Source organism: Bufo bufo, chromosome 1 (genome assembly GCF_905171765.1).
Source record: "Bufo bufo chromosome 1, aBufBuf1.1, whole genome shotgun sequence".
Lineage (NCBI taxonomy): Eukaryota > Metazoa > Chordata > Amphibia > Anura > Bufonidae > Bufo > Bufo bufo.
The window spans coordinates 716863145-716891015 of record NC_053389.1 but is presented as its reverse complement, the minus strand read 5'-3'; the positions used below and the strand labels follow the sequence as shown (position 1 = coordinate 716891015).

Sequence of the window (27871 nt, the reverse complement as noted above, 5' to 3'; positions counted from 1 at the left end):
GACTGCTTCCCCAAGCCGTATGTACAGATTGCTATGAGCAGGTTGTTCAGTCCACCTCGACAGTAGTGATTGTTGTGAGCAGGTTACGAAAATCAACCTATTTCTGTTTGTACAGGTTTAATATGCAGATATCCAGAAGAGGATTACGAGTCCTTTCCTTTGCCAGAGTCTGTGCCTCTCTTCTGCTTGCCCATGGGGGCGACGATAGAAAGCTGGCCGTCCAACAGTAATTATCCGCTTCCAGTTTTTTCTACCTTTGTTTTAACTGGGGCATCTGCTGAAAAGGTACAGGACATTAGGACCCATAAGTGTATATAGTATTGGCTTACAGCTTTCCTTTCATTCAGTAATGGCGTTATGCTGGTTCACTGTAATCTTCTAGGGTATGGAAGCATCTTGTGCTTCGACACAGAATAAGGCCTAGTTCACACGCCGGTGTTTTAGTCCGTGTTTTGCATCAGTGATTGTAAACCAAAACCCTGAGTGGGTCCTACACAGACATAAGGTATAATGGAAAGCTTTACTTCTGTTCTGTGTTCTTGGCCCGCAGCTTGGATAGCAATCACTGACGTAATACAGACGTGTGAATAAGGCCTGACATTTAGTAAATGCTGTTTGGGTGCTTTAGGGCTGCATGAGATGGGTGGGGAATAGTTTGCTTATGTTTTCTTGCATCTACACCCCTATGGATAAATGAATAAGAATAGGCAATTATTGGGAACCGAACCATTCATTCCCGATCATTGCCTGCTGATCAGAGGAGGTTAGAGCTGCATTTACAGTACATGCAGCAATCATCTCCTCTGCACGGGTACAAGTGATTGCTGGTTCCCATAGAGAATTATTTTTTCTGGACAGAATATCCCTGTTTACACAGGACGATGCCCAGAAATTATGGTTTTGGTGTCCCATCCATAATGATTTCACCCTATCAATGAGCATTTGCGGCACCATTTACACAAGCGTTTCTAGTAACACTCCTTCCCGATAATTGCTCCAATCATCAGTCCGTATAAAGGGGTCTTTTATTCGTTAATGTAGCTGCGCTTGGCTGGTTATTTGTCGTAACGCATCTTGGAATCAAGGTTTTGCAGTGTTTCTCTATCCCATTGATGTAATTGAAGGGCTTGATAGGGACTACCACACCTGGATCTGTCTCTTCCATCAGGCCAGCCATTAATTAACAAAAAAAAACTTGTCCCAAAATACGGAACAAACTGAAACTGACCCAAAATCGGACCTAATTGTTTTAAGAAAAGTTCCGTATTTGATCTGCATTTGTTTGAAATCTATCTTTGTTGCTACCATTTTGGCTTGTTGTTTTTTTTACAGAGAGGTTTTTACAAATTGCATTACTTTTAGGTGTACGGAGCGGCCATACAGTTCTATGAGCCATGTGGCCATGAGCAGTTGACTGAAAAGCAGAAAGTACAGTTAGGACTGGCAAGCAACACAGAGGGGAGGCTGGATGCCTCTAAGAGCCTCCATGTCAGCAAGTGCATCTGCCTCCTGTCTCACTGGCCTTTCTTTGATGCCTTCAAGAAATTTCTCACTTTCCTCTACCGCTATTCCATCTCCGGACCTCATGTGCTCCCAATAGAGAAGTAAGTTATCCTTCTGGAGGCTGTTAATAATTCACCGACATTGCATTGTTCTGTCGGCTCAGATGAGTTCTCCCTCTTCTGAGCAGTCCGACTTCTAGTGTCACACTGTTACTTACAGATCCTCTTTCAGACCCCTGTGTAAATGGGGGCTTTGCCCTATATTTTAAAGGGAGGTCATCGGTGTATTTCATTCACTGTCTTCTTTTTTTAATTTTTTTTTAAATAAACTGTTATTGCAAAATGTTTTCTGTTTGACAAAAAGTGAACGTTTTTCTCACTTTGGGATATGCAGTGGTTAATATTTCACAATAACTATTTTATCTTTTTCGTCTCTCGTCCAGACACATCTCCCACTTCATGCACAAAGTTCCATTCCCTTCTCCTCAGAGGCCAAGAATATTGGTACAGGTAAAGCTATAGCTGCAGTGTTACTGAAAACGTAGGAAATCCTTACAGCTATTACCAAAGTCTACTAAATATTATCTTAGAGCTCTGTGTGCTGTCATTCTGTAAATTAAAGTGCGTTAAAACTTTGTACAATTTGTATTACCTTTAAAAATGTATGCTTTAAACAAACACTAAGTATAGAAGAAGTATAAGGCCTCTTCCACACAAACATTTTTTTTTTTCCCGTTTGCTTCCGTATACGGAACCATTCATTTCAATGGATCCGCAAAAAAACTGAAGGTGCTCCGTATGCCTTCCGTTTCCGTTCCGTTCAAAGATAGGACATGTCCTATTATTGTCCGCATAACGGACAAGGATAGTACTGTTCTATCAGGGGCCAGCTGTTCCTTTCCGCAAAAAATGAAATGCACGTGGACGTCAAACGTCATCCGTATTTTTTGCGGACTGCAAAATACTGAAAAAGCCATATGGTCGTGTGCAAGAGGCCTAAAGCTCTTCCTCCGTTAACCTCATCATTTCCTTTTTTATATTACATTTACAATTAATTACAATTAAAACTGAGAAATAAATAATAAATCTCTTTGTGTCCCAGGTGCTCAGGCATGCCCCCTTACTTCTCCATTACATAGACCTGTGTCTGGCTGTAAGACAACTGGTTGGACCAGGAGCCTCCCTGTTGTGTCTTGTCTGCAGTAGGATAAAAGACATAAGCCACACACCTTGGCTAATTCACAGCCCTCGGTTGTTTTCCTTCAGAAAATAGAAGAGCTCAGAAGGAGATTAACCCATGTGTTCTCTGCAGAATATCTGCGAGACTGTTTGTTTTAAGAACCTGCAGAAAATCCTGTAGAATGTTTAACTGTATGATTTGTTCTGGGTTTAGTGCGTTTAAAAATTCTGCAAGCCGGGATCTCCACTGATAGCTAGAGTAAAGCAAACAACCAGACCAATAAAGCCTTCTAACATTTTCAAGAGATTTCAAGAACCAACGTACACTACAAAGTGTAGCTGAGTTTTCAAAAATGTTTACGTAATGGCTGTGCTTCTTTTTAACAATCATAACTGTGAAGGAACAATTATGTTTAGGCTTCCCTAATGTTTTTTTTCCAGCCATATTATTCCTTGTTTCAGCTGCACAGCTAGATGCATTTCTCTCAAAAGCAGGGGGGTGTCTCTTTCTGTGGACTCTGCCAGCACTGTACTGCTGTGATGTCCTTTCCCTTACTTTCCACTATTTTTTTTTCAGCTCCGGAGCTCACAGAACAGATAAGGAGGGATAAATCACACTTAAAGACACACAGGAGGCTCCTGTGATGTTCAGCAGTTATTTTATCACGCTCGGGATCTCAGCTAGCTCTGACACGATCTCTCAGCCGTCTTCTGTGTCTCTGTTATCAGGGAGGAATCTTGCCTGACAACAGGCAGTGGACTGGAACTTAGGTGGAAGGGAGACCCCTAGTGGCCATGACTTTACAGGGTTTTTTGTGGGGTTTTTTCAGTTGGATGCAGGCATAATTTTGAAAGCGATTTAGAAATTTGCTAGTTACACCATTCTCTATTAAATAAAATCGTGTGAAAATACAGTGACTCTTTAAAGGGTTTGACCAGTGGAAAAAATGTTAACAAAGAACCCAGGGTGGGTTAAAAAAAAGAAAAGAAATGATACATTACTGACCCCAGCACATGAATGTCATGTAATACTGCGGGTTACTGAATGTCAGGGTTTACATCATGTGACTGAAGCCATGTTTCAGATAGGCCATGGATACATTGCACAGGACTGATACATAGGCTATACCATTCTACTGCATATAGGGGCCAACTGCTGCATATAAGAAAGGCATGTTTGCGGAATTTTAAATACCTGTATATTAGAAAATGGTATGATTTCCTATTATATAAACAAATAAATAAAAACTGGAGATGCCCTTAAATCTTGAAGGGACTGTGCTGAGCCGAGCACCTGTGTGGCTATCACATGACCAGGACACATTTTTATACACTGGACGCTTCCTCTGAAATGACAGCAAGCAGAGATCTTGATGCGTTGTTGCAGAAATCCTGAAATTCTCAAATAAGTGAAAATAATTCAAAGTGTTTCATATTCATTACTATGACTACTTGCATAGTAAGTATTTATAACTGACGGCACCATTGGTAGCATGTAAGAGTTTTTTTGTTTTTTTATGTGCGGCTCTCATGAGACATTGGTATGTCAGATACGTTCACTACAAGATGCCTATGATCAATTAGGATATTGAGACCCAGTTTGGTTACTTTATCCAACTCTCATTTCTGTTCATTGCAGAGAGATATCCAGCTGACTTACAGGAATCCACAGAATAGGGGATACCTAACTGATGGCTGAGCATGTGCCCTACCGATCCATGAATTCTCTATGGGAGTCCCATCGAAAATGAATGGAGCGGCAGGGCACATACTCAACCTGCTTCTCCATCAGGACGGGCAAACCCTGTTCTTGGAAACGGTGGGCGTCCCCATGGTCCTGTGGTTATGGGATACCTTATGTAGTATGTATGTCAGTGACAGCCAGGGAACATACCTGCCCCTGCTAGATTTCAGGAGCCTTAATCCCGCATTGTACATGTACGGTGCTCCCGATTAAAGCCCCTGAACCAAGTTATGTAATTAATCCTGGTTTGAGGAGCATCACTTGAGTTGAAGACTGAGGAGCATCACTTGACTTGAGGACTCTCTGGGTTTAATAGCGGGGGAATGATTGGCTTGTGCTGCACCACTTCATGGTAATTCTGATAATAAGTGTTTATTGTGCTGCTTGCTCTGTATGTTTCTCCTCTCATGTAAATCCAGCCATTTTGCTCTGCTGATCAAACACAATTTGCTGTCTTTTCGCATAGCTGTCCCCGCACGATACCCTGATCCTGAGCCAACCTGTGTCCTCACCGCTTCCTCTGAGGCAAGTACACCCCATTCGGTGCCAGCTCCGACACATACAGGTGCACGAATGCAGTTCCAGCTTCCCGTGGATTAGCGTTGCATAATACTGCTCCAGTCAAGCTAATTGCATCTGATGGGTGCTGTCATGTGAGGGGCACGTTTTTTAAGCCTCCCGGCACATTTGGAGTTTGGTTACTTTAGCAACCTTTCTTCCCCCCGCAGTGCGACATCTCTCCTTACCGTGTGTCACGGGATTCTGCTCTGTGACCAGCCCAGGACTGTAAACTGGCGTTCATTAGTGCAGGGATTAATTGAAAGGACGGTGATTTGTCATTCTCTGCTGCTGCATAATAGCGCCAACATTTACATTTAATTACTGGAAAATTAATTAGTGTTGAATAATTATGTTTTTTTTTGTTCTGCTAGCTTGTCATTCCTGGCAGGGTCCCACGACCTTCACTAGCAAACTACAGAAGCAGTGTGTCTCCCGGTTGATTGCTCAGTTAGCTGCAGCGACCCTCTTTAGTTTAGTTCCTAGTCCGATTACTTATATAGATGAGCAGAACTATGGCAAACTTTGTTACATTGCTACAGCTTAGGTCCATTCAGACATCTGTAGGTGTTATGTGGTCCGCAAATTGCAGATCCGCAAAACATGCACACCGGCAATGTGCGTTCCGCATTTCGCCGGCACTATAATAGAAAATGCCTTTATTTGACCGCAGTTGCGGACAAGAATAGGAAATGTTCTATTTTTTTCGGGAACGGAATTGCGGATCTGGAAGTGCAGATCCGGAAGTGCGGATGCAGACAGCACATAGTGTGCTGCCCGCATCCGTTCCGGGTCCCATTGAAAATGAATGGGTCCACACCCGTTCTGCAAATTTGGGGAACGGATCTGGACGTGTGAATGGACCCTAAAGGGCTTCTCTGCTTTTTTATATTGTTTGACCTATCCTCAGGATAGGTCATCTATATCACATCGGCAGGGGTCCATAGCTCGCCGTCGTGAGGATAGGTCATCAATAGAAAAAAAAAAAGAAGCGGACAACCCCTTTAAAGGAAACGGTCACCATGAAATGCAGTGCTGTCATAGAGCAGGAGGAGCTGAGCAGATATATAGTTTTATGGGAAAAGATAAAATGTATTTATTAAATCTCTGCTCATTCTGTGCTCAGCAGCCAAGTGGGTGGTCTTATCAGGGTGGTCACAGCTGTGTATACTGAGCTTAGAAAGAGCAGAGATTGAAATGAATAAATTACACATTTTACTGAATCATTTAGCATAAAAGTACAGTATATATCAATCTGCTCCGCTCCTCCTGCTCTATACTATGCTGCCTGCAGACTGCATTTCATGGTGAGAGATTCCCCTTAAACAAAACGTTAACCTGGGTCACACGTACAAGATTCATGTGCAAATACACAGAACAGCAGAACAGAATGTATAGATCAGTAGAGGTGACTCTGGCCTTGCAGACTCATGTTTACCTCCGAATCCAAGTTCTACATAAACTGGGAGGACAATGAGTCCTTTTAATAAGAATTTAGCTTATTCATTGAGGGGCAAGGTCACATCTGATGCCCTAGGCCTGGAGTATTAACTAATATTAATGGGGCATTCCAGTAACAAGAAGGTACTGAATAAGGAATAACTTAGATGGGGTGGGGTGACTGGTGGGATCCTTCAGTGATTGCCTAGCAGTCCAATAGATTTTGAATGGATCGGCAGTGCGCATGCTCAAATGCGGCTTCATTTAAATGGGGTATGTGGAACCCCCATCCCAACAGTCAGATCCCCACAGATCTAACGTTTATTCCCTGTGCAGTGGATAGGGGGATAACCTCTTGTTATGCCCCTTTAAAAAAAACTCTTGACACAGCTTGTGACCCCTGCAGCCAATCATTGGGGATAGCAGTGACCTCAGTGATTGGCTTCAGCGGTCACATATCCTGTCAACACATCGTCTCAGGATTCGGGGGGCACAGGAAGCCTAATGAATATATAAGGGCAGCATATATATATATATATATATATATATACACACACAAAATATTGTGGCTAAAACATTGTTGCCAACAGTCCTAGAAAATTTGCACTGTCCCGGGCTGAAAACGGGGCTAATGCAACCCCCCACCCAAAAGTGGGTGTTCCCAGGCAGGTTCGGGCCGTTCCCAGAAACGGGACTTATATGATCCTGATCTTACCAACGGAAATGTTGATAAGTATGATAATAGGAGAGATGAAAGAATGCAGTATCTTAATTTTGTGTCTCTTTTTAACACATTTTTGTCTCGACAGCGGAGGACGGTTTTCTACGTTACTGCAGAATTTGGGCCCTGAGAACGCAGTCACTCTCCTGGTCTTTGCCGTCACAGAACACAAGATTCTCATCCATTCCTTACGGCCGTCTGTTCTCACCAGTGTCACTGAAGCTTTGGTCTCTGTAAGTGGCTTTTTTCGCTCAAATACATTTCCTTTTCTGAAACCAGGCATGAAATAAATGTGTTCATCAGATTCATCTCAAGTCTGGATAGATGGCCACCTACTAGAAGAATATTACTGGCCTGGAAAGATCCTGATGACATGTCCCCTTCTGATTTCTGTCATGGAGACTTTGTATGATGAAAGAATCATCAAGCACAGCAATATCTGCTTACTACATCGCTTAGATAGTGGCAAATCTAGGTTTACGTAGGGACATCGATGTATTTGGTGATTTTGATCTTCACAAGGTCTTCACTGGCAGAAATCCGTAAAGGAAATGCCATCAGGCTCTTTTAGGAGTGCGGCATTAGGGTGCACTTACAGTGCGTTTACCGTGTACGTCGCAGGTATACAGCTGGAGGATTTATAGCCATAGGGAGGGATATTTCCCCCATAGGTTTCCATATTAAGAAAAACGTATACCACGTGGTATATGTTTCTTTTCTGGATACCATTGTGTATTAAAGGGTTTCTACCATGCGCTAATGTCAGCACTACATAACAGTATGTTTTTTACCTTTCTCCCTGCAGCCGTTCTGATAAAATAAGCACTTTTATAATATGCTAATGAGGCTCTAGGTGCTAAGTGGGCGTAAAATCAGCACCTAGAGGCTCCGTCCACTCACCCTTTATCCCGCCCAGGTCCCCTGTTCTGCCCGCCCCTCTTAATTGATGCCACGGTTCGCAGCATCGTTTACGAAATCTCTGCGCCGTTCACTTCTGTATTCGGCGCAGTGAGTGAATGATGTGCTCCTGGTGCCGGATTCCTCACGGCGCCTGCGCCGACTACGTCACAGTGAGGAAGCCGGCATCAGGAGAGCTTCACTCACTGCGCCTGCGCCGAAGACAGAAGTGAACGGCGCAGGCGCGGGATTTCGTAAGCAATGCTGCGAACTGTGGCATCAATCAAGAGTAGCGGGGCAGGCAGAACAGGGGACCTGGGCGGGATAAAGGGTGAGTAGACTGAGCCTCTAGGTGCTGATTTTACGTCCACATAGCAACTAGAGGCTCATTAGCATATTATAAAAGTGCTTTTTTTACCAAAACGGCTGCAGGGAGAAAGGTAAAAAACATACTGTTATGTAGTGCTGACATTAGCACATCGCTAATGTCAGTCAGCTACATAACAGTATTTCTGGTGGTAGAAACCCTTTAATGTGAATTCTAAGATTCGGGAAAAAATAGACTTAAAGGGAACCTGTCACCAGGATTTTGTGTATAGAGCTGAGGACATGGCCTGCTAGATGGCCGCTAGCACATCTGCAATACCCAGTCCTCATAGCTCTCTGTGCTTTTATTGTGTTTAAAAACCGTTTTGATCCATATGCAAATGAACCTGATATGAGTCCTGTGTCCGGAGATGAGTCCAGCGGAAAGGAGCCCAGCACCGCCCCGCGTCCTCCGAATCTCCTCCTTGCTGGCTGACGTCACAGAGCTGGAGGGCCGAAATCTCGCGATGCGTGAACTAGCGCATGCGCAGTGTCGGCATCATGTTCATTTCCTGTGCTGGCATCAGCACAGGGAACGAACTACGCATGCGCTAGCTCGCGCATTGCGAGATTTCGACGCTCCAGCTCTGTGACCCCAGCTCTATGCACAAAATCCTGGTGACAGGTTCCCTTTAAAGGGGTTATGCAACACTAAAAGAGTGGCCCTGACCTGCCCGACCCAAGGTGGGGGTAATGCTCACCAGACTCCTGCTGCTGGATCCGGTCTGTTGGGCTCCCGGGCTGGCAGTTCCACTCCCACATGTAGTGAGGACAACATCCATCGACGCTGGCACACGTGACCTTTTCAGCTAATCACAGGCTGCAGCGGTTACCTGCTCCCCTTGTGTCACATGGGGAGCAGGTCACAGTTGCAGCCTGTGATTGGCTGCAGCAGTCACGTGTTTCCCCGTCGAAGGATATATATATAATACAATAGATAATACAAAAGATAACCTGTAGAGTAAAGTAAGTAACAGTCACCAAAGCCGTGAACAAATGAGCAAGCTCCCCATCGACAAGTTCCCAGTATGGCACCTGGCCGACATCCATATGATACAAAAAGAGGTGATGGTAGCAAGACGCATCTTCCCCTGATGATGTCCTCAATGGAGCTAACCACTTTGTTGCATAGCCAGATGTTTTCTAGCCTCCTGGCCCCTCCTAAAGGTCTTCAGTGTGCAACACGCTTGTACTTCAGACTTCAGGAACGTGGCAAGGCACTAGGTATGACATAGCAACTACATTAAAAGGAATTCAAGGAAAAAGAACCACTAAAATACCTTGCTTTACACTTGGTTGCTTTACTTTATAGCAAAGGAAAAGATACACTGGCTGGTCCAACAGAAGCCAAACGGACACTTTTTTTTAGCATCTGTCTGGTGAAGGGCACCTATGGATATATGAGACGTATATATCGGGAACTTTCCCAGTTCATATGCAAAATGCATTGAGAATGCAAACTAAGGGCTGTATTACACCAACAGATTATCTGACCAATTTCTGTCCAATCAGACCAATAGTTGTGTGTAAACGACCAATGATTGGTCAGAAAATCTGTCAGATAATCTGTTGGTGTAATACAGGCCTGTAACTTTAAGCGATCATGTCTCATCATGGAAGATAATTTTTTTTTTTCCATTAATGACCTGTCGGCAGTTACACATTATGACTATACTTGATGGTAATGATGGTTTATAATTATCACATCACACAAAGGTCCTTATCCCTGGAAGATCTTCATCTCAGATTCAATCAGCAGCATCATAATAATCCATCATCAGGACATATCATTGAATTTGCATGCAGATCTTGTTGCAGCGGTGTGACCAGTGTACCAATCATGAATAACGCTGCTCTTATCTGTGATGAAGCAGTCACAGAAGGACACGTTTAAGACATAGTGCATCTACATGCAGAACATATTCCTGCACAGTGCAAATTAAAGCGGAGCCCCGCAGTCGTCTCTTCTGTATACTGCCTTTGCTTTGCCTTCTATAGCAGTTAATATGGTTTTCTGCCCCATTGTCCAAGCACCTCATGCCAGCGTATCATTTTACTGTGTGCAGCGACTCCTGATCCCGCAGGGGCCCGCGTTGTAATATTAGAAGCAGATTGAGATGCTCCGCCGCCTCATTTACATCACATATCTGGCTCTTGTTACTGGACTGGATCCAAATGCACTATTTCTCATCTGTATCATTGGGGGACACAGGCTTGACCTTGGGTATAGCAGTTCCCCCCCTTTTTTCTTTTCTTCTAGTGGGATTACAGGCAGTCCTAGCTGCCTGCACTCCCACCCAGGAGACGGGAGACCAGGGGGTCCTCAAGCCAACTGCTCCTTCCTGGTCTCCAGAAGACAAGGAGGACCAGAGGTTCCTAGAGCATCTGCATCCTGCCAGCCTTCGGGTCACCACAGCCGCCCACGACAAGTCCCCTCTGTTTCCGGTATAGCAGTCCTCCCACCCGAAGGTGGTGACCTGGCTGGAACCTGGGGGGCAGAATACGCCAGACGGGTAAGTATTCCTGGCTCCAACCCCCCTCTGCCCCTTCTCAGATTACTTGCTGTGGATGACCCCCAGCTCTTCTGTGGGAGTAAGGGGGGGGGGGGGGGGAAGGGGGTCCTCTGTGCTTGCCCCCCACCCCTGTGGGGACGACCGACTGCCCGCCCCCAGCTGTTTCTCTCTCCTCCGCGAGGGCCGCTTGTAAATTTAGACCCCGGCTTCTACTGCGGTCTACTTCAGATCCGCTTGCCGCGGGTACTTTTCACCCGGCCGACACCTCCGCTTGACCGGGGCTCTTTGCAGCGGCACTGCTACACGGGGGATGAGAAGGAAAGACCTCCAGCGGGTGCAACAGTGCTCCTCTTAATTATCACTGGCGGCCGAATCCATTAGGGGGCGGGGCATGAGTTCTCCCCGTTTCCCCCCTTCCTTCATCCAGCTTGCTGGCGCGAATTCTTCGCGCTTGTTCTCTGACTCCGCCCATCTCCTGCTCGGGAGGGCCTCTGCAGACTCTGGCACCAGGTTTTTTCAGGACAGGCTGCAGTAAGGGACACAGGCTGGGTAAGCTCTTTCCACCCTTCCTACAGGGTCTAACTTTAGCCCTCCTACCTTTGACTACAGGTACTCACTATGTCCGAACTCAGATCCCAGGCCCCAAAGCCGGCGGTCACTTCCGTGCGACATTTTGCATGTGCTTCTTATCGCTCAAATTTCCCATCCGGTCAGTCTGGCCCCCTCTGCTTTAATGCCAAGTGGCTCTGACCCTGTCCCAGTCGCCCCCCCCTGCCCAGCCCCATGGTAGAGCCAGAGTGGGTGTGCTCTCTGACTAAGATGGTGCTCACATATCGGATACCTGGGTACGAGTGTCCTCAATAGATATCAAGGACTCTTATCTCCATGTTCCCATCTACGTCATAATATCTTCGTTTGTAGTGGGACCTTTTCATTACCAGTTTGTGGCCCACCCGTTCGGTCTTGCCACAGCTTCACCAAGCTTCTGGCCTCAGTCATGGCTCTGCTTCATTCCAGGGGGATAGTGGCGATTCCGTACTTGGACAATATCCTGATCAAGGGTCCGTCATTCCGGACAGCGGCAGACAGCCTACGCATCGTCTGGGACACCCTGGAACGCTTCGGGTGGGTTCTGAACCTGTCAATGTCATGCCTTCACCCATCTCGACAGCTGATGTTTCTGGGCATGCGGTTCAACACCGATCAGGCCAAGATATTCTTGCCCCCGGACAAACTCTCCACTCTCCGTCGTCAGATCCTCTCCTTGTTGCGGCCTCAGCCTCTTCCCATTCGCCAGTGCATGAAGGCTGTGGGCTACATGGTCTCTTCCTTCGAAGCAGTGCCCTACGCGCAATTCCATACCAGGGCTCTTCAGCGGCACATTCTGACCATTTTGGACCGTTTCCCCGGCCTCCCTGGATCGACTTATTCTCCCTTCCTTTTGTCCTGCCCTGTCTCATCCTCGTGAGCAGTCGCTCCACACTCTGGATTTGGTTTGGGCCATTCGCAGCTATCTGTCTCGGACGTCCTCTTTCCAACGGACGGATTCATTATTCGTCATTACAGAGGGACCGAGACGAGGGCTGGCTGCGTCCAAAGTTTCAATTTCCCAAAGGATTCGTTTGGCCATTGTGGAAGCGTACCGCATCAGTGACCGGGTTACTGCTCATTCTGCTCAGGCTGTGGGGGCCTCGTGGGCAGTACATCATGGGGCTTCGGCCCTTCAGGTGTGCAGGGCGGCTACCTGGTCAGCTTTGCACACCTTTTCCAAATTTTACAGAGTGCACACCTTTGTATCTTCTGACTCTTCTCTGGGGCGTACAGTTTTGCAGACGGCGGTTCTCTGATTGGCTGGATGGCTTCTTAGTTTCTGACCCACCCAGGGACTGTTCTGTAACGTCCCGAGGTCAAGACTGTGTCCCCCAATGATACGGATGAGAAAACTAGATTTTTGTACTTACCGTAAAATCTGTTTCTCTTCCATTCATCGGGGAACACCGCTCCCACCCATTCTCTCTGGTTACGGGCCTCGTTGTGGCCTGCGTGATTCTGGGTTTGTACATTGTTTGGTTTTCCTGTTTTTGTCTTGCTTCTCCTACTGCTTTTGCACAAACTGATTTAGCTTAGTCACTGTAGGAAGGGTATAGCTGGAGGGAGGAGCTCGCACTTTTGTGCTTAGTGTCGCCTCCTAGTGGCAACAGCTATACCCATGGTCAAAGCCTGTGTTCCCCAATGAACGGAAGAGAAACAGATTTTATGGTAAGTACAAAAATCTAGTTTTCCGAGCCAGCCTGTAAAATATGCATGAATGAGGCATATGGCGGAGGAGATTATCACTGCTTAGCCGGCATATTGCTGAAGGTTCTTGTAAATCACAGGCTGTTCCAGTGAGCCAGAAGGAAATCCATTGCTTAAAACCTGTAACTGTGACACAATGGGGGAGATTTATCAAACTGGTGTAAAGTAGAACTGGCTCAGCTGCCCATAACAACCAATCAGATTGATCCTTTCATATTCCAGAGGCGCTGTGAAAAATGAAAGGTGGAATCTGATTGGTTGCTATGGGCAACTAAGCCAGTTCTACTTTACACCAGTTTACTAAATCTCCCCCATTGAGACTGCCTGGAACAGAAGAATTTTTATTTAGACAGGATACTTACAGCATGTATGATGCATTAATTTTGGAGGAGAATTAACTTTTTTGGGGACATTTTTTAATAATGGCCTAATATGCGCCAAAAAAATACTAACATTACAAATCAAAAGTGGTGATTTGTTTCACCTGATATATCACAAGGCGCGCACCACTAAAATGCAATCTTTTTTTAAATCAAAACTCGCTTATCCGCCTATTTCTCTCTATTTATGACATAAAATCAAAATGCTCCATTTCAACCACCCCTGCCAGATCAACCTCGAGACTTTTGAAACATATTTGCGAGATTTCGACTGGTAAATTGCGACTTTTGTCTCAGACTCTGGACGTTTTTGTTAAATGTTAATTTACTGGCAAAACCCAGTTTTTTGCTCATTTATATTAGAAAAAATGAATGCATCCTGTTCTAATACTTACCTATCACTTGTTCCCACGACGAGTTGGTTTTCCTTTCATAAATGCGACAAAATGTTGCATCTTTATGCCATAAATGTGACTTTTTACATAAAATGCCACCAGATAAGCTGGCTTAATTTTCCACAACAATTTGAGCCATTTCTGCCAAAAAGAGGATGATAAATGAGGCGTAATATGCGCCAATTTGATAGCTCTGCTCACTTTGACATTTATAACTCATTTCTGGTGTGATGCATTCTTTATGGTGAAAATTCTGGAGAAAACAGTTCATATATTTGGCGCAAATCAAAACTTTTTACGCATTTTACCCCATAATTCTGGCGCAACATGCTTAGTAAATGACCCCCATTGCGTTTTTTTTATCCAGTAAAGGGGGTTGATGGAAAAATGAGAACCAGGCATCATAGTGTATGACAATCTCTTACTAACAAGGCTAGAACCAGCCCTCTACCTCACATGGCTCCAGAGATCTTCACATTCATTGTTCCAATTGCTTTGCTAGATTTATTTCAGGCCAGCAGCTCAGGGAAGATTTAAACTGAGCACGTGCGACCACCTCAGTGAGGTGGACAGGAAATAAGGAAAAGAACAAACAGCAGGTGGCACTATACAGGTGCATTTTATTGAATAGCTCAGTGGCTATACAAAATTTTTAATTACATGCAATTACAAAGGTATTCAGATCCAGGTACTGATTTGAAAACTAGAATATTTTTCCTGATACAACCTCTTTAAAGGGGTTCGCTCACTTCAGTAAGTCACATTTATCATGTAGAGAAAGTTACTACAAGGCACTTATTAATGTATTGTAATTCTCCATATTGCTTCCTTTGCTGGCTGGATTCATTTTTCCATCACATTATACACTGCTCGTTTCCATGGTTACGGACAACCCTGCAATCCATCAGCGGTGGCCATGCTTGCACACTATAGGCAAATGCATCGGCCTCTCTGGTGGCCGGGACCATAGGAGCGCACATAGGCTGGTGCCTTTTCCTATAGTGTGCAAGCATGACCACTGATGGATTGCAGAGTGGTCTGTAAATAGGGTAACGAGCAGTGTATAACGTGATGGAAAAATGAATCCAGCCAGCAAAGGAAGTAATATGGATAATAACAATATATTAGTAAGTGCCTTGTAGTAAATTTCTCTACATGATAAATGCCACTTACTGAAGTGAGCGAACCCCTTTAAGCTCCATATCCTGCTTTAGCTTCGAGTAAACGGTATGTTTTTTGTTATACATGCTAATTTACCATTGCGTTGAACCCTTCATGCATATTTATTTCCTAAGTTCTCTTAAAGGCGTTCTCTGGTAAAAAAAAAATAATAATCAAGTGCCGGCAGCATGGCCCCGAAACAAATGGCCTTGTAACCTGTGTCCATACACTATACAAGTACCACAATCTAAACAAGCATAACTCACTGACCTCCCACCATAAAGTTTGAACCATGGTGCTGTAGGGATCCAAAACGCCCATGTTTGCAAACTGTTACAATGCACGCCCCCTTTCTTATGCGTTACGGTCAGATCCTCTCTGCACCTGATATAGTGGGCGTTCCACGAGCAATGACATTCTCATGATAATTATTACATAAATTGCTTTGCTGACATTATCGCACTTCTGTATCAAAACCTTAAAAAACATCCTATGAAAAACGGTGACAGCAATCTTTGTCTCGTGGTGGACCCCCCGCAAGGTTTACACTTTAGCTGTCGGCGTTCTCAGGTATAAAGGATGTGGATGGATTACATCAAATAAAGGATTCCTTTTGATAGACTGCAAGAAAAGTGAGCGACCCAGTGTACTTGTCTACAGAAGATGCAGATCTGAGTGTTTGAACAGTGTGCCTACACTACAAGTTGTCAATTTATTCATAAACTACCAGGAGGAATAACAGAGGAACATCACAACATAGACTTATAAGAAACAATGAATCCAAAAATGTTCTATCATGGGAGGTACAAGTATTTGGTAAAACAGACATGTCAGGAGAGGGGAAAATTCCCCTTTTTAACACAATAGATGGTCAATATATTCTCTTTCGCCTTTTTTATTTTGCCCAATGTGAAAATCCTACGGGAATTGCCAGTCGCTGTCATGATATATTGTATGAATGAAATGTATGAAACATATAGATTTATTTGGCCATCTCAGAGCCTAATTCCACATTTTGCCAATAGTCTAAGCCCCACGTTATGCCCTCATTATTTCTTTTATCTGATCTTCCTGTCTTCAGTGCATGTCTTCTGCTTATGCAGTAACGGGGTACCATATGATGGGTGGTCTGCTCTGCTGAATGAACCTGGCTCTACACATTAGATAAAGTGTTGGCCGAGGGAAAGCCTTTCCCTGCGGTTTTTCTCTTGGGTGGGAAAAGAATACATATGATGGATCCCATCCTTTTCAATAAGGGAGAGCCCTTTTTAATGGCTGAAGTTTTAAAGGGAACCTGTCATCGGTATTTAGTCCCTCCAAACCACCAACCAACCTGTTATCCATAATGGTGACAGGTTTAGATCTTGTGTCTTCGGGCTTGATTGACATCTCACAGTTAAGGTACATCATTACAGGCCTCCTGAAGCAGTGTGTGGCCTGTGATGATGTACCAGGTCCATAAGGGGACCTGCCATCATGAATGTTCAGGAGAGTGGGTCCTCCGCCATGACTGGCATTGGTAGGCATCTAAGTTCTTTTTCTTCATTATGCCGCATCTGCCAGAAGCTATCAGGGTGGCAGGTTGGTGGTGGTTTGCTGGGCTAAATCCTGATGGCAGGTTCCCTTGAAAACCTCCGCCATCTGAATTTGGCTGCCTAGTTTTTGCAGATATAACACATTAAACATCTGCAAAAGAAAACCAGATCAGACTTGCAGTAAAACCACTGTGTAGCAAGGTATTTTAGTGGTTCTTTCCCCTTGATTTCCTTGCAATGTAGTTGGTTAGTGGTACCAGGTGTCCTGTCAGGCTCCATTCCTGAAGTCTGATGTCCATGTGTACTGCACACTGAAGACCTTTAGGAGGGCCCAGGAGACATGTAACCAAGAGGTTAGCTCCATTGACGACATCAGTAGGGTAACATGTGTCTAGCTCCTACCACCTGTCTTTGTATCATACGGGAGTCGGCCAGGTGCCATGGCAGGAGCTGACTCATTTGTCCACAGCTACTTTCTTTACTCTCTGTTATCTTTTGTATATATTTTAGTGATCTGTTATGCACTTAAGCCCTGTTAAGCCTATTTATTCCCAGATCTCTGAATTCATGGTATTACAACCACATGCTGTAGTGGTAACAGGCGGTCATCAATAAATAGGAGTCTGAATGCATCCCAGTGATTCTAGTGGACACCCGCTACTGCTATTACTGGTATGGACACAGTGGTCACTGACATCTGAAGAGATGGAGGATTTCAGTAGAAAACTTGCTGGGGCATGCTGTACAGCATGTTATTGTGATTAGATTACAGAAAAGAGGTTTTGTACATGCAGTTAGGGTCTAAGATCATACAGACACTGTTCACAAAAATAACCAGTAACAAAAACACTTTCTCTTTTTCCCCCCCAAAGATGATTTTCCCGTTCCATTGGCCTTGCCCATATATTCCTCTTTGCCCTTTGGCCCTGGCGGATGTGCTGAGTGCCCCATGTCCTTTCATTGTTGGAATTGATTCTCGCTACTTTGATTTGTATGAGCCCCCTCCGGACGTGAGCTGTGTTGACCTAGATACCAACACCATCTCTCAGTAAGTTTTCCTTGATTGCTTTGCTACAACAAAAGGAGATTGTCATGTCATTTTCAATACGTTAAACCCTAACAGGAGTGATTTCATAGGATTACTTATTCATTCTGCAGGCGGTCAGTAGCAACCATTTTGATGATTGGAGACTTAATTTTATAATTCAGTTATCTCAACTACTGAATATATGCAGTGTGATTGTATATCTGCAGGAATTACGTCAGCGGGGAGGCATGGTCCACGGGCTGGGTACCTGGTGCTCACGGAAAATCTGTAATATATATGTGCACATGATAGTATGGTCTATAATATATTACTGGTCTGTATATTACTTGTCTATGGTCTGTAGTATATTACTGGTCAGTATATTACTTGTCTATGGTCTATAGTATATTACTGGTCAGTATATTACTTGTCTATGGTCTATAGTATATTACTGGTCAGTATATTACTTGTCTATGGTCTATAGTATATTACTGGTCTGTATATTACTTGTCTATGGTCTATAGTATATTACTGGTCAGTATATTACTTGTCAGTATATTACTTGTCTATGGTCTGTAGTATATTACTGGTCAGGTAGTATATTACTGGTCAGTATATTACTTGTCTATGGTCTATAGTATATTACTGGTCTGTATATTACTTGTCTATGGTCTATATAGTATATTACTGGTCAGTATATTACTTGTCTATGGTCTATAGTATATTACTGGTCTGTATATTACTTGTCTATGGTCTGTAGTATATTACTGGTCAGGTAGTATATTACTTGTCTATGGTCTATAGTATATTACTGGTCGGGTAGTATATTACTTGTCTATGGTCTATAGTATATTACTGGTCGGGCAGTATATTACTTGTCTATGGTCTATAGTATATTACTGGTCGGTCAGTATATTACTTGTCTATGGTCCTTAGTATATTACTGGTCGGGCAGTATATTACTTGTCTATGGTCTATAGTATATTACTGGTCAGGCAGTATATTACTTGTCTATGGTCTGTAGTATATTACTGGTCAGTCAGTATATTACTTGTCTATGGTCCTTAGTATATTACTGGTCGGGCAGTATATTACTTGTCTATGGTCTGTAGTATATTACTGGTCGGGCAGTATATTACTTGTCTATGGTCTGTAGTATATTACTAGTCGGTCAGTATATTACTTGTCTATGGTCTGTAGTATATTACTGGTCGGGCAGTATATTACTTGTCTATGGTCTGTAGTATATTACTGGTCGGGCAGTATATTACTTGTCTATGGTCTGTAGTATATTACTAGTCGGTCAGTATATTACTTGTCTATGGTCTATAGTATATTACTGGTCGGGCAGTATATTACTTGTCTATGGTCTGTAGTATATTACTGGTCGGGCAGTATATTACTTGTCTATGGTCTGTAGTATATTACTGGTCGGGCAGTATATTACTTGTCTATGGTCTGTAGTATATTACTGGTCGGGCAGTATATTACTTGTCTATGGTCTATATAGTATATTACTGGTCGGTCAGTATATTACTTGTCTATGGTCTGTAGTATATTACTGGTCGGGCAGTATATTACTTGTCTATGGTCCTTAGTATATTACTGGTCGGGCAGTATATTACTTGTCTATGGTCTATAGTATATTACTGGTCAGGCAGTATATTACTTGTCTATGGTCTGTAGTATATTACTGGTCAGTCAGTATATTACTTGTCTATGGTCCTTAGTATATTACTGGTCATGCAGTATATTACTTGTCTATGGTCTGTAGTATATTACTGGTCGGGCAGTATATTACTTGTCTATGGTCTATAGTATATTACTGGTCAGGCAGTATATTACTTGTCTATGGTCTGTAGTATATTACTGGTCAGTCAGTATATTACTTGTCTATGGTCCTTAGTATATTACTGGTCGGGCAGTATATTACTTGTCTATGGTCTGTAGTATATTACTGGTCGGGCAGTATATTACTTGTCTATGGTCTGTAGTATATTACTAGTCGGTCAGTATATTACTTGTCTATGGTCTGTAGTATATTACTGGTCGGGCAGTATATTACTTGTCTATGGTCTGTAGTATATTACTGGTCGGGCAGTATATTACTTGTCTATGGTCTGTAGTATATTACTAGTCGGTCAGTATATTACTTGTCTATGGTCTGTAGTATATTACTGGTCAGTATATTACTTGTCTATGGTCTGTAGTATATTACTGGTCGGGCAGTATATTACTTGTCTATGGTCTGTAGTATATTACTGGTCAGGCAGTATATTACTTGTCTATGGTCTGTAGTATATTACTGGTCGGGCAGTATATTACTTGTCTATGGTCTGTAGTATATTACTGGTCGGGCAGTATATTACTTGTCTATGGTCTGTAGTATATTACTGGTCGGGCAGTATATTACTTGTCTATGGTCTATATAGTATATTACTGGTCGGTCAGTATATTACTTGTCTATGGTCTGTAGTATATTACTGGTCGGGCAGTATATTACTTGTCTATGGTCCTTAGTATATTACTGGTCGGGCAGTATATTACTTGTCTATGGTCTATAGTATATTACTGGTCAGGCAGTATATTACTTGTCTATGGTCTGTAGTATATTACTGGTCAGTCAGTATATTACTTGTCTATGGTCTGTAGTATATTACTGGTCAGTCAGTATATTACTTGTCTATGGTCCTTAGTATATTACTGGTCATGCAGTATATTACTTGTCTATGGTCTGTAGTATATTACTGGTCGGGCAGTATATTACTTGTCTATGGTCTGTAGTATATTACTAGTCGGTCAGTATATTACTTGTCTATGGTCTGTAGTATATTACTGGTCAGGCAGTATATTACTTGTCTATGGTCTGTAGTATATTACTGGTCGGGCAGTATATTACTTGTCTATGGTCTGTAGTATATTACTGGTCGGGCAGTATATTACTTGTCTATGGTCTGTAGTATATTACTAGTCGGGCAGTATATTACTTGTCTATGGTCTGTAGTATATTACTAGTCGGTCAGTATATTACTTGTCTATGGTCTGTAGTATATTACTGGTCGGGCAGTATATTACTTGTCTATGGTCTGTAGTATATTACTGGTCGGGCAGTATATTACTTGTCTATGGTCTGTAGTATATTACTAGTCGGTCAGTATATTACTTGTCTATGGTCTGTAGTATATTACTGGTCAGTATATTACTTGTCTATGGTCTGTAGTATATTACTGGTCGGGCAGTATATTACTTGTCTATGGTCTGTAGTATATTACTGGTCAGGCAGTATATTACTTGTCTATGGTCTGTAGTATATTACTGGTCGGGCAGTATATTACTTGTCTATGGTCTGTAGTATATTACTGGTCGGGCAGTATATTACTTGTCTATGGTCTGTAGTATATTACTGGTCGGGCAGTATATTACTTGTCTATGGTCTATAGTATATTACTGGTCGGGCAGTATATTACTTGTCTATGGTCTGTAGTATATTACTGGTCGGGCAGTATATTACTTGTCTATGGTCTGTAGTATATTACTGGTCGGGCAGTATATTACTTGTCTATGGTCTGTAGTATATTACTGGTCGGGCAGTATATTACTTGTCTATGGTCTGTAGTATATTACTGGTCGGGCAGTATATTACTTGTCTATGGTCTATAATATAAACTGGACTTTTACGGAAGAAGGACCTTATAGACTGCAGGACCTGGGGGCAACTGTAATCTTACCATCACAATGGAGGGCTTGTGATCTTTTACTGAAAATTATTGATACATAAAATATATTAGGACCTTTGCATCTGTCATCTTCTCATCATTTATGATTTCCTTCTAGATAAAATACCACTCAGTGAAACCAACTTAGTAGGTATTTTGTAAATCGCTAGATCTCTAAGATAACAACTCTTATTATATACCATACATTAGAAATGTTTGTACATCTCTAGTTCTAATTCCATCTCCCATTTTACAGGACTGAGTGTAAGAGGAATATCACCTGGAAAATCCTTCCTAAAAAGGCCTGCAAGAATCTCCTGAATACCCTCAGCAACCTGTATCAGCAACTGGCTGAGTGTAAGTATATAATATGTGTATTGTCCCTGCATTGCATAGTATTGTCCCCCAATGTGCTGAAAGTCACTACAGAGAGCGGTTCTTCTGCGGTGGAATCTGATCTATTCATCATTTGCAGCCCCCCCACCACTGGAAATTAGCCATTCGCTTAAAGATGCCCTACACATTAGGCTAAGGCAGAGGAATCCGGCAGGCAGTTCCGGCAAAACGTATGCCAACTGATTGCATTTTAAGACTGATCAGGATCCTGATCCGTCTTACAAATGCATTGCAAGAACGGATCCGTCTGTCCGTTTGTCATATGGACAAACGAATCCGTTTCGATTTTTTTTTTTTCACATTTTTACTGGTCTGCGCATGCTGCGGTTTTATCTTTTGCCTAATCAGTCTAAAAGACTGAACTGAAGACATCGCAACTGAAGACATCTCTCTATTCAGAATGCATGGGGATATAACTGATCAGTTCTTTTCCGGTATAGAGCCCCTAGGACGGAACTCGGAAAAGAAAAACGCAAGTGTGAAAGTACCCTAATGTTGACTGAACCTGCTCATTTTGTCAGGACCAGACAGCCATCTAATTGTATAGGGGTTTCCCAACTCTCCCCTGACAGCAGATGTTGGATTTTGCATGCCTGATCCTTTATTCTCAAGGGAAATTTGTGGAAGCTTATTCCTTTCTTCCTATTGAGAACATTAAAGCTGGCCACACACATTCGATGGCTTACGATAGCGATTGTTCGGCCAACAGCTATCTCCCCTGGCTCCCCATACACATACACATACACGTTCGGCTCGGCCCAATCCACCAGACAGTTTTGGTGGCCGCTTATCTCTACGGCAGACAAGAAAAGATTGGGCAAAAATATTCAGTGTCCCCTTGTTCCCCCTGACATCATCTTTCGGGGGAGAGTTGGAAGGTTCCCACATACATTAGTATGTTGGCGGAACGCGCTTTTCTCGGTGAGTTCGGAAGACAAAAGTATAATGTGTATGGCCATCTTAATTGAGCGTGCATGTGTACGGGGGGAGGAGGGGTCTTTAAGGCAGCATTCCCACCAAAATTTTTATTCTCTGAGCTGTTAGAAAGGTACATGATGTAACCTGTAATGAAAGCCATTTTCTTACCAGTGACTGTATTTGTGAGTTATAACCACACTACTGATCCTCAGCTGTGTCATGTGTAGACAGGAAGCCAGTTTCTCTATGTATTCCTATGAGAGCCTTAATGTTGTTCAGTCCTGTATCACTTAGTGATCACATGACACAGCTGAGGATCAGAAGGGAGGTTATAATAAGAGGATACAGTTTGCATCATGTACCTTTCTAACAGGTCAGATAATACATTTTTTTGTGGGAGTGCTACTTTCAAGAATAGCTTTTGACGACAGCTATCCAAGGTGTATGGCCACTTTGAGTGTCCAGTCCACCTCGCCAGTGCTGATAGGGAGGACCTGCCAGTCATAAGGGGAGAGCTGGGTGAAGCGAGCAGGAAAGCTTCATATCTTAAAGGGGTTGCAGCGGGGAGCTGTGCAATTACAACTATGACGTCCCCATTCACTTCTATGGGGTGCTCTGTCCGATTCACTTGTACAAATGGGAGCAGTCCCATAGAAGTGAATGGGACGCCAAACTTGTAATTTCACTGCCCGAGGCTGCGGTGAGCGGGTAAACAGAGCAGAGAAGGCAGCGCTCGTACGAGCTCTTCAAACAGCTGATTGGCGGGGGTGTCGGACCCCACTGATCTGATACTGATGAACTATCCTGAGGATAGGTCATCAATAGTAAAAAGCGGCCAACCCCTTCAAATACATTTGCTGCCCCCTGCACCTAGAACGGCTTCATTATAATAAATCCTACACAAATATTACAACTGTTTGCTGTATTAAAAAAAATAAAAATGTAGATATCTTGCCCAATGAGGCTGCGTGTAGAGCATGTATATAAAAACACATGTAAATAAAGGCATGTGGGAAAATTGCAGCAAAAATTATATTTTGCCCTGTGTCTTTCATTATTGTACATTTAAAGTGTATCTGTCGGTTTAATATGATGTCCTATGTAAGGGCAGCATTTTACGGGTATGCCAGAACTGCACGAGCAATGTTGTGCCATTTGGCCGCTAGGAGGACATTTGCTTTATGAGTCCAGAGAGCTTTCCCCCTCCTCTCTTACACAGGGCAGCATATTAAACTGACAGATCCGCTATAAAGTCTTAATGATATTGCTAGTATTCAGTAAAATTTATATGAGAGCAATTTCATCTAAACTGAGTGGATCAATAAATTCACATTGTCCTTTTAGTGCAGCAAAGACCTAGGGAAGATGCTCTGCTTGAATTGGCCATGAACGACTATGACGTCAGCTCTGGAAAGAAAATGCATCAGCTGGATATGGAGATTCAAGAGGCCTTCTTATGTTTCATGGCATCCATTTTGAAGGGCTACAGAGCCTACCTTCGGCCGATCACACAGGCCCCTTCTGAGACGGCCACCGACGCCAGCTCCCTGTTTGAGCTCCAGGGTAAGGATTTTATGTGATCTTCAGTCATCCTGTTCTTCCATGTTCTGAAGCTCGCAGGCTGCCATCTGTTAGTGTCTGGAGAAGCTGCCACATTGGTCCACACCCAATATTCCCTGGCAGTTATAGATCTCCTGCTCCAGGTCTAGTACAAGGTGGCAACCACTTTGGCAATAGAAGACATATTGATTGTTGTCCAACTTTTTCCACAAACTGATATAAGTAATATATGATTGTCATCACTCCTGACATGTCTGATTTAAAAAATACTTGTGTTCCTCATGTAATAATATTTCTGGAGCATCTTTTCTATGCCTTCGCCGAGGAACACATGCGATCTGCCATCTTTATTCACAAGTCCGGCGATGCAGAGGTAAGCCCTTACCTGTGCCTGTGCCACGAGCCGCTCTGAAACACATGCGGTCACCGGGAGCAGGCCTTCATCGGGCTGTTCTCGGAACTGCCTGCTCCCGGTGACCACATGTGTTTAAGACGGCTCGCGGCACAGGTAAGGGATTACCTCTGCATCGCCAGACTTGGGAATGAAGATGGCAGATCGCATGTGTTCGTTGGCGAACACTGCGAAATGGCCATCACTGTTGTACCTTTCCTCCGTTATTCCTCTGGATTATTTAGAAATAAATTGACAATTGGGTGTTATTATTGCCTTTGTCAAAAGGTTGTCCATACATGATCTTACACTGGCAGCACTGATTGGACAGAGTGTGAAGGGACAAATCCTGGTAACACTCTGTTATCAATTTATATAACTAATTCTAGGAGGAATAATAGAGAAACGGTACAGTGGCAAGTTATAAGAAAATATCCTCTCAGAATTGTTATTTCATGCTGAATTCAGATATTTACTAAAATAGACATGGTCAGTAGTGGTGAGAGGTCCTCTTGTTAAATGAGAAAGTAGAGGTCTCAACTGTGGTGTCTTCATAAATAACTGCGATGAGTCCAGTGTGAGCCATTCATTTTATCTGTTCTTTTCTTAGGCTTTTTAAAAAGCCGCGATCGTTCCCACCACAAATTCTACAATATGATGACTAAAACCCAGATGTTCATCCGTTTCATTGAGGAGTGCTCATTTGTTAGCGATAAGGATGCCAGTCTGGCCTTCTTTGATGACTGTGTTGAGAAGGTATGTGTCTGACAAATTTGTCCTTTGAGGTGACCCATTGTTGAAGAAAGCGCCAGCCTCTACATCAATTTGGTGTATCCACCGCCGCTTCTAAATGTAAGACCGCTTCCTAAACCAGGCTCAGAAAATGATGAATGAGACGGGCCGCAAATGCCACGCCCACTTTTTTGGACCTGGCATGAGCGGGGAATAAGTCGCAGATTCTGCCGCACCATGGCGTGCAACAGAATCTGCACCAGATATACGACCTCAAAAGTGGCGTATATCTGGTCATAAATGACCCCCAATGTTCAGTGAACACACACGCCATTCCCACATTGACGAAGGGCGTCTCTTTGGCAACTATATTAAAGCTGCCCATACATTTTAGATAGCGGTCTACAGCTACTTTGCCCCAACCCCCCCCCCCCCCCCCCCCCCCCACACACACCCAATTTGTTCTCTGTGGGCAGAGTGGAAAAAGACAGTATCTTCCGCAGCACAAAAGGGTCCGTTTGAAAGAGCATGATGAGAACCAACAGCCCAATCTTTCTTTCTTCTTACATCTGCTATCAGGGGAGAGTTGGGACAACCTCATACAGGTTAGATCGCTCCTGTCAAAATCGGTGGCTTCATTCAACAATCTGAAGTGTAAGGCCAGCTTTAGGACAGTTGTTAGCACAGTTTGCCTTTTTGCACCTTGTAGCCCCAGTGCTTTCAATGCACTCATTCACAGATGACGTCAGTGGCACAATAACTCACCAATACAACAACATGTCATCTTTTCATGTGCTCTTTCTCTGGCGTTTTCAGTCCTACCTTGCTTGTTTGCTTCTGATCCATATTACTCATATGTTATCATATGTTAGCAAGCTGCAGCCCAGGGGCACGTTCTGATACTTTATTGCTTTGCTCTTTCATTAACAAGCTGTTCTCAGAAAGGAATTGCGCAGAAAAGGGGGTCAAGGTAAGTGCTGCCGGTGGTTTAGTACAAAAGCCAATTACTTTGCTTTAATCTAATGTTTTGCATACTTTTTTTTTTCCTTTTTAACAAAAAGTCATTTACTTTTGTTATTCTGCGTAAAATGTTGGGCGTTTGTTGTATCTGTATACGTCAGTTAGTTTGACCTGATGTGATTTTCTTCTAAGTTAAGAAATAAGTGAATAGCGTTAGGGAACGAGTTTTGAACGTGAGAAAAATGGGGTGGAATGGGCAAAAAAATATTTTTAAAAATAATCACTCACTTCATTGATGCCGTCTTGATCATTGGCCCGTGTAAAGGGCTGACCAAAGATTACCCAGCATCTGAATAGCCCTGAGTCTGTAATTACGAAAGGGGTTCTCATGAGAACCTATCGGTACTTTAAAGGGGTTGTCTCATCTGAGACAATGGGAGCATATCGTTACGATATACCCCCATTGTCTGACATGTGCGGGTCTCACCGCTGGGACCTGCACCTATGTCGAGAACGGAGTGAGCACAGTGGTGGCTGGAGGACGCCAGTCCGACCACCGCCAAGTGCTCTTCCCATAGAAGTGAATTGGAGCGCACCGTGCATCCACGGCCTCAGCTCCCAATCACTTCTGTGGGCCCAACGGAAATAGCTGAACCAGCACTCTGCTATTTTCAGCAGCCCCATAGAACTGAATAGAGTGCAGTCCATTCAGTCCACCACTTTCAGGGCTTTGTTTAAGAGATAGGTGCGGGTCCCAGCAGGACCCACACCTATCAGACAATGAGGGCATACATTCTCTCAGATGAGAAAACCCCTTTAAGGGTATATGCAGATACTGCAGATTTGTATGCAGAATATCCACATGAAAATCCCCACTACTTATTGCCGTTTTTCCGGTGTGGCTGTCTGCAGAAACGCGTCAAAATTTGCATTAAATTGCTTATCTGCTGATTTCATTTGTATTTAATAACTCCGTTGAAGTCTATGGGGGGGCTGCAATACATCAGTCGTCTATCTGCAGATTTCCTTTGTACTTAACAGCCCCATTAAAGTCTATGGGGAGAAAACTGCAATACATCAGTCGTGGAGCTGCACAAACAATTGACATGCTTTGCTGCTCAGTTTCCACACCGCAAACTTCAGCACTGCGTACTTGACAATCTCATCTGCTTATCTGGTACTGTATTACACTGCAGATTTTCTGCATGAAAATCTGCACATAATGTGCGCAAACCCTTAAACTTTTAGTCTAGAGGTTCAGATCGTTTTCAGATTCGATATGTTCATTAGCATTTTAATGTTGTTCGTTCTTTCTATTTCTTTTATCAGATGCTCAAGTAATTATGGCTTAGATATACAGTAACTCATATCAAAGTTAGGCCAATCTAATTTATTCCTCCTGATCATTTTAATGGGTACATAGAACCTGACATTCTGTAGTTAAGTACCTCAGCTGTTCTATCTCTTCTATAATAAAGTCTG

At 43.4% G+C, this 27871-nt stretch overlaps 1 protein-coding gene across 4 annotated transcripts in view; it reads left to right on the top strand.

Annotated features, from left to right (window-relative positions):
• Nucleotides 1–27871, top strand: part of DENND4A (DENN domain containing 4A) — a 149373-nt gene that overhangs the window by 74689 nt on the left and 46813 nt on the right. For 3 of the 4 annotated variants that reach the window (XM_040414285.1, XM_040414286.1, XM_040414287.1), the window contains exons 5-14: nt 116–285; nt 1363–1604; nt 1946–2012; nt 4892–4950; nt 7233–7377; nt 17562–17737; nt 21689–21789; nt 24091–24309; nt 25308–25453; nt 26361–26399. In XM_040414285.1, coding sequence (XP_040270219.1) covers nt 116–285; nt 1363–1604; nt 1946–2012; nt 4892–4950; nt 7233–7377; nt 17562–17737; nt 21689–21789; nt 24091–24309; nt 25308–25453; nt 26361–26399 — 1364 coding nt within the window. The remainder of the gene's footprint in view (nt 1–115; nt 286–1362; nt 1605–1945; nt 2013–4891; nt 4951–7232; nt 7378–17561; nt 17738–21688; nt 21790–24090; nt 24310–25307; nt 25454–26360; nt 26400–27871) is intronic. The other variant, XM_040414288.1, reaches the window with a different exon arrangement.